The 15,887-nt window shown below is 36.4% G+C and overlaps 1 protein-coding gene across 50 annotated transcripts in view; it reads right to left on the bottom strand.

The window, feature by feature from the left end:
• Ptprd (protein tyrosine phosphatase receptor type D) overlaps positions 1-15,887 on the bottom strand; it is a 2,190,171-nt gene that overhangs the window by 144,366 nt on the left and 2,029,918 nt on the right. For 25 of the 50 annotated variants that reach the window (XM_040757239.1, XM_040757256.1, XM_040757242.1 and 22 more), the window contains 4 exons: positions 13,763-14,068; positions 12,736-12,929; positions 9,800-9,826; positions 5,644-5,761 (listed from right to left, as the gene is read on the bottom strand). The exons of 13 other annotated variants lie outside the window; for them this stretch is intronic. In XM_040757239.1, coding sequence (XP_040613173.1) covers positions 5,644-5,761; positions 9,800-9,826; positions 12,736-12,929; positions 13,763-14,068 — 645 coding nt within the window. The remainder of the gene's footprint in view (positions 1-5,643; positions 5,762-9,799; positions 9,827-12,735; positions 12,930-13,762; positions 14,069-15,887) is intronic. 12 more of the 50 variants (XM_040757251.1, XM_040757253.1, XM_040757266.1 and 9 more) reach the window with 3 other exon arrangements.

The raw sequence follows: 15,887 nt of genomic DNA, 5'->3' as shown, positions 1-15,887 counted from the left end.
TGGACAGGGTAAAGGGAAACTTAAACTTCTGGGAGACAGAACATGAAGAGGAGCATCATAGAGACATTGACACAAAATGTAAGGAAAGCATAGACAAATGATGAAGCAGTAGGCAACCCAGGAGTCCTGCATGATATCTGATTAACATGCTCCTTTTATATGATAGAAAGTTGAAGCCCAAGTGGGTATGAGGTATTCTCAAGGATATTTCTTTAATCCCTGGAGTAAAAGCTGCCATTCATATGCTTCGGATATTCAGAGTGTATATGTAAGTCAGCAAACCTCCAATATGTCAAAAAAAAGTTTAAAAGGTTTGGAAGTGATATATGTATGCATGTGACTAGCCAGGACTGTACCCACTATGAATTCACTGTTTCTCAGGGAAATATACTCTAACAAGTTCACATTGAATTAGGAGGCTTCAAAATTCAGAATACTTAAGTTTTTAAAAATAATCTTATGTTTTTCATCAAAATGTTAATCTCTACAAAGATTAAAAAACATGGTATAATTGGTGTTTCAAGCAGAGAATATATATCATTTAATAAACAAAACTTACTGAAAACTATGAAGAAGGCATGTAATTCTTAGTCTCACATGCTCCAGGAACAATTAAATTTATTAAATATATTTATTTAATAAATTTTCTAAATTCAGGTTTTAAGAAACCACACAATCATATGTAGTTTGCCTCTCTGGCTTCAATAAGAAACATGAAAAGTCAGAAAACTAAAAATACCTCTAGAGTTTTTTGATAAAAGTACATACATATTTCCTAGAAGTATATGATTTTTATTATTATCCAGATAGTGAATCAATTTAAGACACCTTTATGCTCAAATTAACAAAAATGTATTGTTTATAACAAATTATGAACAACAATGAGAAATTACTGAAGACATACAATTGCTCTTCTGTAGGAGTCAAAGCTAATATAGAAATATGTAGACTCGTTTTCAATGTTGTTACATTCCATAGTATTCTATGATGAAAGCCTATTAGACTGGAGACCATGTGGTCCAATAATGTTCTACAAGTCTCAGCATCACTTTTGATGCACTCCCTTGCACAACAGTTCCCAAAGCATCTTGGCTTTGCCCAAATAGTCATTTATTTTCCAGGTAGAAAAGTAACTAAGTATAAGATCTCTGAGGTAGCTTTTGGAAACACCATAAAAACCACATGAAGGACTTATTAAAGAAGTGAATGTTGAAGTCTTAGGAAGACAAAAACACACTGCCAACTATGACAGCCTGGCCACATGAAGGGAAGACTAAACTCTCCACAATGTGTAAGAAAAACAGCACATGGAGTTTAAAGAAGTTGGAATAATGGCTTTAAAGGGTTGTTATATTTATTCTACAAAGAGAATGACAGGACTAAAAAAGGGGAAAGAAACAAGTTCACTCCATATATTGTGATAAAGAATTAGCCAACAGTTCATATAATGGCAATAGAACCACTTCACTTGGGACACCAAGAAGCACTGTAAATAGGAAACATTTACAATTTGTTTTCATTGCATAAATCCAGAGGCACAGTAAGAAAGTGAAGGTTCATAGGAAAATTGTGTTTTTAAACATATGCCCACGTACTGATAAAGATTAGGATGTGGAGAAGATGGCACTATATATAGATTCTGGATCAAGGTTCATAGGTGGCAACCAGATTTAAAGGTCTGGCCACTAACAGAGTCAGTGTTCTACATTGTACCTCACTAATGCTTGACAGCTTAAACAGTGTTGGAGTCTGACATACTCAGAGGAGGGTTAACGTCAGGCTTAACAACATCTTAGTAAACAGGAGACACAGAGGGCAAGCTACTGAGTCAGTCTATGGTGGCATCCTAATGCCCATTCTTTCACCTTCGTGATACCTCAGTGCCTCCTTTTGGACCTTTGTGACATGTCAATGCTTCCATTTGTACCTTTGTGACATGTTAATGCCTCTCCTGGCACTTTCAGTTCCTTCCCTTATTATATTATGCACTCTCTAAAAAATTTTTAGGGCAGCAGAAATGGTTAATACATGTGGTTAGCTCAAAATTCCTTTTAAGATCAGTATCTGGAGGTCAACAGAGGCCCTGAGACTGAATGGTTCTAAATTCAGCCTCCATTTAAATAACTGCAATTCATTGAGCATAGTTGATTGCTCTTAGACTATTATTTTCAAATTCTCAGTCACTGTCATTTGATCACCTTTAAACATACTGGTCAACAGAGTGGGGTGATTTATAGAATAATATACAGAAACTGTCAAGTGAATGCATTTTTGAATTTTTCATTTCATATAAAATTATGTTTATATGCAGTGGGAGAGAATGTGCACATGGGTGCAGGTGCCCACAGAGGCCCGAAGAGAGAGTAGAATGCTGAGGCTGGAGGTATAGGTGGTTGTCAGACACTTGATATGGGTATTAGGAATTGAACCTATGTCCTCTGAAAGAGCAATTCTTGCTCTAAACACCAAGCTATTGCCCCAGTCTCCCAAACAATGAAGTTTCTGGTTGTCTTAAATCTCAAGGTCTTAGGCAATATACTAGTTATGATAAAGAAAAGTAAGAATATTAACGAAGAAACTACACACACTATAATCACTCAAACACAGAAGAGCTAGATGCTTTGTACAAAACTTTCCTTTTGTCAGACATAAAGATTGTTTAAGCTAGCAGCAGTACCTCTGTTTGAAGAATTGATTGATTATAGATTCTATAAATGATGAACAATACACAAGCATACAGTCAAGATTCTTAAAGTCTATGCAAAACTCAAGGGAATTCCCAAATTGCCCACATGCTATATGTCTTTATTATCTTTACTAGAAATTCGTTGCAGACACAGAAATACAAAAGGAATTTTTGCGATTGCATTCAAAATGAATTAATTTTCATTAATTGCTCATTGATTTCACAGAACTAAGCCATGCCCAAGGCCTGCTTTTCTACTGGTAGATAGGGGGTCAGTACAGGATAATCACATGACCTCCAAAAGGACAATAAGTATGACGAAAGCATCTACATTGCCACTATTTTCATTTTGTTTCCCAAGCCTCTCTTGGTTAAGAAAGAATGGAAATTTTGGAAGAAAATAGCAAAATAATTGGCCAACATGAACAAGACCCACAGTTCTAAAAATCTTGTACAGTAATGAAAACTGATGTTATGAAAAGTAAGAGCCTTCCTTGTGTAGGGATTTGGGTTGCTTGACTGTAAACCCTCTGCTTTTATGTCCTTGTCCCCACGTCTCATCTCATTGGCAGTAGGGATTTGATAATTATTCCCATATGGCATTAACAATACGGAAGTATGTGAATATAAGTAGAACAAACCTATTTTGTTCAATTTGGGATTCCATACTGGGAATTTTACCGAGTATCTATGGCTGCTCCTATGATCTGGGAGTTGGTCCTATGATGAGAGAGTCATATGTTATGTCACCATGTCTTCACTGAGTGTCTACTTTCTAGTGTGTCACCAACAGTTTGGTGCAACAGTATTCTTTAAATCAAAGAAAGAGAGAGATGCAAGTAAAGCAAAAAGAAGAATAAAATCTCCGTCTTGAAGGAGTTTTGCCATCTGTATTCCTGCTGCTGGAGGCAACTGCAGGGGGCAGGGACACAAGCAAGGCAAATCTTGTGACATTTAGACAAGCTTGGCAGTGAGATGGCACCCAGGAGGGTGCTCAACCTCACAGCTGCTCTCTGCTCTCTGTCTTTACGTAGGAAGGCGTTCCCATAAAGCTGTCTGGGAAGCATCTCAACAGGAGTAAATCAAAACCATGGCAGGGACATTCCATGGGAGACTGCTCTGTGACGGGATTGGAGGAGACGCCTCCTGTAATTATGCCTTAATACATCAGTTTATGATGCCAGTTCTTCCTGCCATTTGACCCTGTGTGGCTAAGCAAAGCAAGTCTAAGAAGCACCAAGGAAGCTTCTGGTCCTTCTAAAAGGAGCAATCTGAAATTATTGAGCCTTTTGATCTTCTCTGTTTTCCATCTTTTGTGTAATTATCTTCTTTTGAAGCCTCTCAGAAAAGGTTAAGGAGGAAAATGAGAGAATGTAAGTCTGTAAGCTGTGAACCCAATCAATATGGCAACTCCGTTCTACAGAGGATTGCGATAGTTAATGCTAACTTGACAGAGTCACTCCAAAAGTGAACCTCTGGGGCATGATCTTAATTGGGTGAGAAAACATAGCCTAAGTATCAGCAGCAAAACTGCCTGGTCTCAAGTACTGGACATAAAGGGGGAAAGCTCGCCCAATACAAGCATTCATTGCTCTGATTATTGACTGGGGATGCAATGTGATGGACTGTTTCATATGCCTGCGGCCCTGACTTCTCTGGCATGACAGACTGCTCGTTATGCCAGAATCAGCCCTTTCTCCCTAAAGTTACTTTGTCAAGAGTCTTTCATTACACCAACTGGAAAAGACACAAAGTCAGACTCCTGTGTGACTTCTCTGTGTAGATGCTTTTTTTCTGACCGTCATGAATCTTGCTCCTCTACATTCAATTTTAATAACCCGATCTGCCAGGAACAGCGGTATATGAATGAAGTCATAGCACCCAAGAGGCTGAAGTATGTAGGAAACAAGTTCTGAGCTAGCCTGGGTTAGTTCTTAGCAAGATCCTGTCTCAAATGAAACAAACAAACAATACATAATACAAAACAAACAATAAACTAACAAAAATACCTAGTTGGAACAAAGACAGCCTTCATCTAAATCATCTTTGTATCCTTCAAAGGCCCAGAGAGTTAATATGCCTACATCCTTCCTTTTTATCTTAGAACATCCTGACATTTCCCCACATGCTCATTTGTTAATTTAGCAATCCAGATCAGAAAATAAGTTTAAGAAGAAGAAAATACTTCATTTGTGTTATTATGTACCTACTACTGTAAATGGTAGTTGACACATAGTAGATGCTAAAAAAAAAAAAAAGACTTGCTGAGTGGACTACTGGATCATTTGGAATGAGTATATATTGTGAAATAAATTTATTCTTTTGAAATATATATATACATTTGAAATATATGTGGTGATATATTGTTTGTGCTCTAACAAATAAAGCTTGCCTGATGATCAGAGGACAGAGGTAGTCAGTAGTTAACCACAGAGGCTAGGCAGTGGTGCCACATACCGTTGATCCCAGCACGTGGGATCTCATGCCTTTGATGCTAGGACTTGAGAGGCACAAGCCTTTAATCTCAGAATTAGGGAGGTGGAGCAGGAATGTAAGGCATGTAGATACAGGATCTCTGCTCCATTCAGTCTGAGGAGTTGTTGGGGCAGGATCGCCCCTTTGGTCTGAGGATCAGTAGGGGTAAGAAGTAAGAAGTACTGACTGGCTGTTCTGCTTCTCTGACCTTTCAGCATTAACCCCTATATCTGATTCCAGGTTTCTATTATCAAATCCAGTTAAAATTCACACAAACAATATATATATATATATATATATATATATATATATATATTTCATATATATACTATTTTCCTTGTTAGCTTAGAAAAATACTTCAAAGTTGACCACAGTGTACTTATTTTCTCTCAGTGTATCATAATGAAAAGTGGTAGAGTACATCCACACCATTTGAAAATCTGAAATATGGCTGAAGGTACAATAAACACAGAAGACATTACCTGCCCCAGTGGTGGACACTAGTTTGGGCTTGCTTCGAGCCCCATCTCCTTTGGTGGTGTAAGCTGTGACAGTGAGGGAGTAGGAAGTTTCGGGCTGTAGCCCAGAGATGATCATGTCCTGAAATGACACATATCAAGAACACTGATTTAAAGCATTCCAGCGAGAGTGCCTGGAGGAAAGCAAGGTGGCTGACTTTGCTTCTGCGCATGCCCGGACACGCCCTTAAGCCATGCTAAGTGCTCCTGTTCCATGCCTTCAATTCATGCTATGGAGATGGGACTTCATGTTAATAGTGAGGGTGGGGATTTGCACATCCTTACAAGCAGATTTCGGGGGGAATAGTTAAGAAAGAAATCTGGAACCAGACTTCCTGACACACGTGAATTAAAATTTTTTGAATATTTGATTAAAAATTACTGGTTTGATCATCCAGGACTGCTTACCTATTTATGTTTACATTTCCCAACACAGTTAGAATATTAGAGCCCCAAGGGTCAGTGGAAGATGAGTGAGTGTTATCAGGAAAATTCTAGCAACTGTGTCTGGTTTATCTCTGATACATTAGCTGTTACTTTGTGGCAACATTTTCCTCCCCAAACTGATGCAGTTGTATCTGGACTGTTGAAGGGGTAGGTGTCATCCTGGAATTTTTGCCCCAGGAAGTTGCTAGGTAAAAGTTGACCTGTTAGATCTAGATATTATGAGGCCAAAAAATACTTTTAAGATGTCAGGAAAAGATTACCAGTTAATTAAAAGGACTGGGAATAAAAGTTATACAATGAAGAGAATATTCTGGATATTTAGTGACTAGGTCATACAATTAAACTTGAGGCTTGAGTTTAAAAAATCAGTAATATTTACTTACTTAATTATTTATGATAATTTAGAAAAGGTCCGGTTGACAAACTATGCAAATTCTGAGTTTTCCTTTAATAAGGACCTAGAGACATGAAGGCTCTAAGACTGGAGATTATTGACCTGTTTTTCTAAATTGAGTAGTATGTGACTCTTCAGCTAGAGTTTTGGCTAGTAGGTGTTCTGATGCTCTCCTTAGATCTTCATACACTCCACATAAATATACGGAGCATATACAAATCAATTAATAAGTTTTCACTTTTTGCATAACTACGTTTTCACATTTAATATAAATGCATTTAGTAAAGGATTCAGTGTCATAATCTTCCCAAGCTAAAGGCAATATGAGTGAGTGAGAGCGATGGACTAGACCACTACAAATACAGCAGAAATTTTCCCAGCAAAGCAATTTATAGGTACCATGGAACATAACTGCCCAAAGTGATGCCAGATATGACAGCTTTGACAAGCTACTTTCTCAAGAGAATAAAAATATCATCATTGTGGAAATTGAAACAATTCAAATATCATTCCGCTGAGTGCTTGAAGATTTTATTCAGGCACATAGATGGACTTTTTAAGAGAATGTATTTTATCTTTAGAATCTTGAAATGCTTTCACTAACTTCACAGAGGACACTCAGACCAAATAACTACTTTGGAACAGTATTATACAGTATGGTGGACAAACTGAATATTTCAGAAATGATCGTGGTCTCCCAAGATTAGTGCTGGATAGCAGACAACCTTGGCATATAGATGAAGTAAGTCATCAAGTGTGTGGCAACTTTAATTATACTATGAGGTTTTCATCCATAAAATTAGGGATGACCAGGTGTAGTTCAAGTCCTTTGTACTAGAAAAGACTTAGCTGCACATAACACAGTCACCATAATCATGATACTACTTGGGCTACATTCCCTGATTTTAAGTAAAATGCTCTTGCATGGTGCTATGAGGCAACTCTGTGAGGCAGTGTGACCACGTCAAGGCCTTGGTTCCTCACTCCCATGAGCACTCTTGCCTCTTAAAAGTCTGCATTCCTAAGGCTCTGTCCCAGTGCTCTCAGTATCATTTCTAATCTTAGAAAATACTGCATTTATTTTGGAACTTGAATTAATCTTTTCTGACCATATCCCAAGTTAATGGGCAGCCTCAACTTGGCCCTTTCCTCCAAGAGGCAATGTAATGTAGAATCTGCTTGGTGTCTCCTTATGGCTTTTTCAGTGTTATCTCACCTTAAGTTCAGCTTGAAAAACTGGAAAACAGTCTCCAAAGCAGGATTTCCCTTATTGCATATTTCAATGACTGATAATATCTCTTTAAAATTCATGGGCTAATTTTGACCTCATTTTCTTCTTTAAGTTCTTTGTCAGTAAGTTTCTGTTCATTTTTGGTTTAAAATGTTGCTTCCTTTTAGTTTCTCCTGTCTTAAATTTTGTTGGATTTTAATCACTTCATGAGTAAATTAGAAAATAACTATTTGTTTTTCATATTTTCTGTTCTTTCATGCTCCAATTTATCCATTAAGTCACTGCTTTTATATTAAGTAGTGATTCATTCAGTGGGTCATGAAATCAACTTAATCAGTGAAGACCAGTTTTAAACAAAATGAGAAATGCAATGGACTTGAGTACAAAATTGGAATTCATAATATATTTAAATATATCTGGTTTTATAAATCTTTTATTTCCTTCAAATACACAAATGCATTGGATCTTATCATAAATGATTCTTAATATGGGTCTTAGTCATATAGAATTCTTCTCTGCACTAAATTTTATGATACCTGATACACTATATTTTCCCCAAACTCTGACAGGAGCCTTGTGCTTTGGCGATATTTATACACTAAGTCTCTTGGCATCCTGTGACTTCAATTGCTAGCATTTAAAACACTTTGATTTGTAGTAGGATGACCTATGCTGATAGACCACAAGGTTTGGAGGATCAGTGTGCATAGCATTATCATCTCTACATGCTTTGCATATAGTGTAATAATGAATATCAAAAGATTAATAAGTGCTAATTCTTTCAGTCTACAAACAAGAAAATGTTCTTTGAAACTTCTGCATTATACTTCCTTTTTTTTTTTTTTGGTTTTTCGAGACAGGGTTTCTCTGTGGCTTTGGAGGCTGTCCTGGAACTCGCTTGGTAGTCCAGGCTGGTCTCGAACTTACAGAGATCTGCCTGCCTCTGCCTCCCGAGTGCTGGGATTAAAGGCGTGCGCCCCCAACGCCCGGCTGCATTATACTTCTTGAAAATAGTTTTTCAATATCTCTCTAGGATAAAGGAATGAAATACTCCTTAACTTTCTACTGGTATCTCAGCTGTCATACATTACCTCTTCACTATATTCCACAGTAATTTTATTGCAAAAATCTTTTATTTGTGTCCAATTAGCAGTTTCATTGTCACAAGACCAGTTTAGTCCCATTGGCCTCCATGGCTGCACCTGCAACTGCTTCAAACAGTGAACACTTCTTCCTTAGCTCCAGATATGCACAGACATTGTTACCTATACAACTGCAGACCATCTCTTCAATTCTCTAGTATATTGCCATCCCTAGTAGTTATATCTAAAATTATAGCCCTATTAGCAATGCTATTCATCTCAAAGGCATTATACCTTTATATAGGACATTTCTTTGGCTGCATTTTATAACTGTTTCAGAACTGGGTATATATTTCTAGAATTCTTCCTAATTCCTGTAAGAACTTAGATGGCAGATTTCCTATCACATGACTGTCTTACATAGAATAGGCCCTTTAAAGGTAACATAAGCTACTCATATACATTAAAGAAAATCCTCCTTCTGTGAGACTCTTTTACTTACTGACATGACCCAGTTATTGCCATTCAATATGTGACAAATTTAGCCAGGGCTGGGTGGAGTTAATCAATTTTGGGTCTATATTATGTGATATAGTGACTGTATAACCCTAGTGTGGAAAATATTAGTAACATACATCAAACATCTGTTATAACTCATCTGGAATCACTCGATTTAAAGCATGCTTCCTCTAACTGTGTCATAAGGCAGAGTTAGTAGCAGAAACTGGAACAAATACTATGAGCTCATGACCTTCCTTATGCAATCAGTAGCACCATGCTCATTACATAAAACCAAAAACAGACTAAAAAGTGCATACATAGTTAAGACCAATTACAAATAGTCCATTAGTTCATGCAACCAAGCAAATGTGATAACAAATCATGAGTGAGTGAAAGACTGATGCTTAAAAAAAAAACAAGCATATAATGTCTGATTTGTTTTCCAAACAGTAAAATTTTACTCACATGTTCAGTAGTATCATCAAATTCCCACTGATTGAGGTTAAGAAAATTGGGGAAAGGGAATAAAATAAAAAGAAATGAAGAGAAACTTGTACCCTTATAAAGATGATGTTAGCATCCTTTAATTTAAAATAGGAAACTGCATTCACTACAACAACATACACAATAATATTCCAAAGAATAAGGTAGACATTCTCATCTTAAGGAAATTAAGGTAAATATGTGCAATTGTTATTACTCAAGTTAGCTAAGTTTTGTTAACTATATGGTTTACTCAAGAAGTCAATACAGCACCTCACATATCTAATATTTCTGGCCTCATACTATTTTATGCCATCAATTATCTTTGTTGGGTTATGTATTTAATTTGTTACCATTTATTATCTTTTTTATATACTGAAATCATATGTTTCAATGAAGACTTGTTAAATTTCAACAAAGAGTCAAGGAACAAAAGAGAAGAATTAGGGAAAAACAGTTAACAAACAACTGTCAAAATAGAAGATAGGAAAGTATATAAATTTATTAGTTACGTAAAAAGAGTCAGAGATGAGTTCTATAATGTAAAATAGCTAAAATCAAAGAAGGATATCAAAGCATCATCATGCTTTTGTTTTCGAAAGTTTGAGATTATAAAACTAGCAAAAATAACTTTATTATCATTATGATAAGAATATTCTACTTTAAAAGCAATAGAATATAAATAAAAATATATAAAAATCAAGTTGACTTTTGATGGTCCTCCAATATTTGAAATTGTTGTAGTTTAAAAAAAATACTTTATGGGGTTTATAAGTATCCTTTTGAAAGTAAATACTTAATAACATCTTCTTTTTCTGTTTCTAAAGAATTTATTTACTATGCATCCATCTTATTCAAATGGCAATATGGTATTCTGGAAGTCTGAATAACCAGATTTGGAGACTGGAAGACACCCAACATACCATTGAGTACAAGTCTAAGGCAAAGTTGTCCCCAAAGCCAATTGTGTCCTGCCATGAGGAGACTCAAATTTCTCACTAGACACTGATTAAATGGTTACATGAAACACACAATTACGTGTAATGAAAAGAGTTGTTGAAAGCCCTTCCTAGTGTCAAAGGCACATTGTGCATTGCATCAGGTATATTTAAATAATTTAATGCAAATGAGGAAGAGGTTTGAGTTGCAGGAGCCACAAATTTAGATCCTTCCAACCTTCCATTAGAATGCTTCAAAATAGAAGCAAACATAATTTGTGAGTTGACAACATAAAGACTTTTCAGGATAAATGCTTTCTTTAGCACTGTAGGGATATCTATTTCCTCATATGTTTCAGAGATAAAACTGGACAACTCATGTAAACGTTTTCATTTGATTTCTGATCATTTCGACACTCACACGAGAGACATTTTCATTTCAAATTTTAAAATTTCACAAACCCCATCCTTTTTCATGCTCAGTCACCATGGGCTCTTTTGAAGCATGTACTATCTTAAATATCCTATAACCACAGTATTCCATCAGTGTCAGTACAGCAATGGCAAGCTAAACCCTAGGCTATGTACCATTTCCAACAGAGCATTTATAATTAAAGTCTTCCTCTCCTTCCCAGGAAAATATTTGAGGTACAAATATATTAACCAAGCATTTATTTGGGGGTTACTCCTAAAGTACAGGAAAAATGAAAATATTAATTTCTTTTCTTTAAACAACTGACTATAAAACCAGGCACAGACACAGCAGTTGGGACATACTTCCCTAAGGTTAACCAAACATCTCTCACATACAATTACTCATTATTAGTAGCTGCTTTGCTTGCTCAGATTGTGTATCCACAGTGTTCACATGACTGTGTGGGGACATGTATGTGTGAGGATTCCTGCACGCCTGTGAGATTGTGAAGGCCAGAGTAACAACTTGGGTATTATTCTCAGGTACTGTCCACCTTATTTTGTGATAGCATTTTTGAATAGCCTTGGACTTGTCAAGCCAGCTAGATTGTCTCACCAGAACATATAGCTATTTCTGCTTTTCTGACTCTGGGATGACAAGTATATGCTACTTGGTTTTCTAAAATATGGGTTTGTGAGATTAAATTTAGGTTCTTTTTTGGAAACACTTTACTGACTGGGCATTTTCCCCAGCTCCCTAGTAACTCTCTTAACTTGGTCCAGTAATGAGATCATATTTATTCTCTTGGAAACCTTAATTTAATTTTATCATCTATGTCATTATCTTCACTTTCTGGTATAGGAAACAATTATTCTCATAAAATACATGATCTTATGAAATACTTTTAAAAATGCTGAGTTTTGTTCTCTGAATTAAAGTGTCTGTTCTCTGGTAAAAGAACCATACATTAAGAAATTAGATCAACCTTGGTCCAAATAGTTCAAACACAGCAGAAGGTATATCCTGTCGACCAAACTTTAGCTTGGAATATTTTCTTTTGATTAAGTTAAACTCATTATTTTTTGAAGTTAGGAATGCTAATTTGTAGCCGCATGTCAGTGGTGCATGCCTTTAATCCCAGCACTGCGGAGGCAGAGGCAGGTGGATCTCTGGGAATTTGAAGCCAGCTTGGTCTACAGAGCAAGTTCCAGGACAGCCTCCAAAGCAATACAGAGAAATTGTGTCTTGAAAAACGAAACAACAACAACAACAAAAACTAAAACTAAAAAGCAAGCAAACAAATAAACAAACAAACCAAAAAAACGTGAATTTGGACACAGATATAAACAGTAGAATACATATTTTTTAAGGTGACTTTTAATCAAACTTAAAATCATTTTATTTATTGTTGTTTACTTTTAGTTGATATTATTTCTAATTAAAAAGCTAATTATACAACAATGTGTTTGAAGGTCTAGAATTTATGCAGGTTTTTTGTTAAAGAGTTAAAATATTAACAATTGGGCCTAGGCTAGAAGCAATGTTATCCAATAAAACAGGCTCACCTGTGCATCAGCCAGCATGACGTCCTTCAGCATAGGCTGGCCTTTGGGCTCGCCGTTTTCCATTCGCACATAGTGCACCTGATATCCTCTTATCTGGCCATGCTGCTTATTGGGCACAGGTGAGCGCCACGAGACTTTAACAGCCGTGGCATTGACAGCCTCCACCTCGACTTTGCGAGGAGGACCACTGGGAACTGCAACAACATCATGGGTAAAAGACAATTACAGGCACTTGCCACCCAGCGAGAGGGCTTTCTTTACTTAAAAATGGGTAGACCCACTATGCTTCATTGAAGAACACAAACATCTTCAACTAAGGAAAATGCTCAACCAATCTGCTCTACATTTTAAGAAAAGATCAAAAAACATGACCGATGCAAAAACCAAAATGGAAGAAAAAAAAGAGTATCAGAGAAATAGAAAAACATGTAAAAAAAATGTACAAAAGCCAAGGAAGATGCTTTGAGGTCCAAAGCATTAAAGCACAAAGAAGTATTGCATTGAAATAATAACAAAAACAGATTGTTGATAGTTGTGTGTTTTTTTATAGTTTTCATTTTTAATAGCAGAATAAAAAGATTCTTGACTATATGGATTCTTCTTTTTTTTTTCCCATATCAAAAGGCCGTTCCATTACAAGAGATGCCAAAAAAATCGCAAGACAAAAGACAGTAAGAAGGTGGCAGTTTTGAAAGTTAATTCCACAATGAAATAGAATTCAATAAAAATGCCAAGAAAATTATAGGAGACGTGAGGTGAGATGGAGGTGCGTGAAAATCTGGGTCATAGGACCATAGTGGCAAAGTGTCCCTTTAAAAGGCAGAAAACTGTTGTGCTGAAATTGAAAAAAGAAAAAAGAAAAAAAAGCCCAGGATGTAGGAAAGGCAGGTCTTTGGCAAAAACAGTTACATATTAAAATGTTGGATCAAAAATGATGAGCAGAAAAAAAAGAGGATAACTGTTAGCCTATCAAAAGCAGACCCAGACTGTGTCAGAAGTTGGAACTGACGGAGCGGAGGCAACATACCATCTTCATCGGTTCGAATCAACACGGACAAGCTCTCAGGGCCAGGGCCGACATCTGTGTGGGCAGTCACTGTGATCCGGTATTCAGTCCATTTTTCCAGCTGTTCCAAAAGGTATTTGGTAGTATCCGAAGGAATTCCCAAAACCTCATGTGGCTTGTAGTCTTCCCCATCTACTGCAGCGTACTTGAGGGAGTATTCAGTGATAATGCCATTCTGTTTTTCCACTGGTGGAGGTTGCCAACTTACCAAAATACTAGTGGAACTTGGGCTGGTGCAACTAATATCTTGAGGAGGAGCTGATGGCTCTTATTTTGGTAGTGAGTTAAAGGAGGATTTGAGTGAAAGGACAGGAGTGGTTGGAAAAAAATGATAAAACAGAAAAGGCAAAAATAAATAAATGAACAATAAGGGCAGAGAAACAAAACTAAACGTAAAATTTTTTAACATAAATTTATGTACCTTGGCTTAGTAACATGAGTAAACAAAAAATGAATCAATGACCAAAATAACTGTTAAATAATGAATGGGGGAAATGAATGAAAATGAAACCTTGTGACAATTGAGCTTCAAATAAAATTACCTACCTGCAATTTTAATTCTTCTTCTAAACCAACTCCTTGGTATCTCCCATCCCCACTCTACTAGCTATCCAGAACGCCCCAAATCTCAACTAATTCCCTTTTTATAAACTTGACATTCTAGAAATGTCATTTGCTTATACCATCCTAGTGTTCCTTTCCACATTCTAGAATTAGGGAAAGTCATGACCAGCATTCATGTGTGGAAGGATCTTGACGTGTACAAAGGCACAGTAACTGATAGATGCCCTCCTACTGCATTCAATTAAGAAAAATGAAAAACCTAACAAACATAAAAGGTTTCATCCTATCTAACAAAGCTCCAAGTCAGCCTGACAAGTTTTAATGAAAAGTGTTAATCTAATATTGATTGTAGCCCAAATAAAATGAGCATGCAGAATCATTAAAGGATGAGAATGCATAGGCCAAGATTTACCTACCGAGGGCAATGTCAGGCTTGTTGATTCTGACTGTACTTACCCTGGGACAGCTCTCAGCTTTTTTATTATAACTCTTCTTGTGACACCATTGCTAGTAAAGAATTAGATCCCACCAGCAAATTTTGGTAAAATTGGTAATAATCATCTATCCCTTATAAAAGGTCAACAATACATCAATTAAAAATGCCTACTTAGCCCCCCAAAGAATCATCTAGAAATTATACAATTTATACTCAGTAGTTTCATTTTTGTATACAATAATTCATCTAAAGTAGATTTACAAGAGAGTTAAAGTACACACTTTTATTGCCCAATCTAAAATAAGCCGGCCATCTTCTAAGCAATTATTCCCCATCAAATTACCCCAATAAATCACTATGTCAGGAAATATAGACAAAATACTACACACAAAAATCCCAGACAATAGCTGCAAAACTATTCAAGACAAATTGAATGGATGTCTAATTGTCAATACTTATTAAAGAGCAAATGATGGTATTATGAGCCATCACACTTTCCATGAAAAACAGTCTTTTACATAATATTTATGGAAAACAATATGTTCTGGGCAGGGTGAAGCCCCATTAGAACAAACTCAGCTGTGCTGCAGCACGGAGGCTCAAAAGAGATAGTGAAGTTAAGGGAACAAAATACCATTCAGGGAGCAGATGTGCCGGTGATTATTCCATTATTCTTAGATTTATCTAAATAGAGATTTTCTGTGAATATTCTCAATGTCTACGTGGACACTCACAGAGTAAGACACCAGTTACATGCACTGAGGTTTCCTCCTGACTAGGAACAAATACATGATAATCATTTGTTTTTAAAGGAAATTGTTTTGTCTTTGCTACTCTGTGCTCTGATATTCTCTTGCCTGATTTCTTTGCAAGGTTTTCAACCAGATTTTTTTCCATACAGCCATATCATTTACTGGATGAGGACAAATCTAACTATTGTACCCATTTCCTAGTTATGGAGGGTGACTAGGTTTGCTGAACATTTCTATTTAGGACTTGGAAAGCAGGTTATATTATTTGGACTCATGTTTAGAAACGGCATAGTTCCTATATGTTTAGTATCTCCAAAATTGGTGTCAACAGCCA

The sequence above is a fragment of the Mesocricetus auratus genome, unplaced genomic scaffold (genome assembly GCF_017639785.1).
Source record: "Mesocricetus auratus isolate SY011 unplaced genomic scaffold, BCM_Maur_2.0 Super-Scaffold_100014, whole genome shotgun sequence".
In the NCBI taxonomy this organism is placed as follows: domain Eukaryota; kingdom Metazoa; phylum Chordata; class Mammalia; order Rodentia; family Cricetidae; genus Mesocricetus; species Mesocricetus auratus.
The sequence above is the reverse complement of the archived record's forward strand: the minus strand, read 5'-3'. Positions and strand labels throughout refer to the sequence as shown.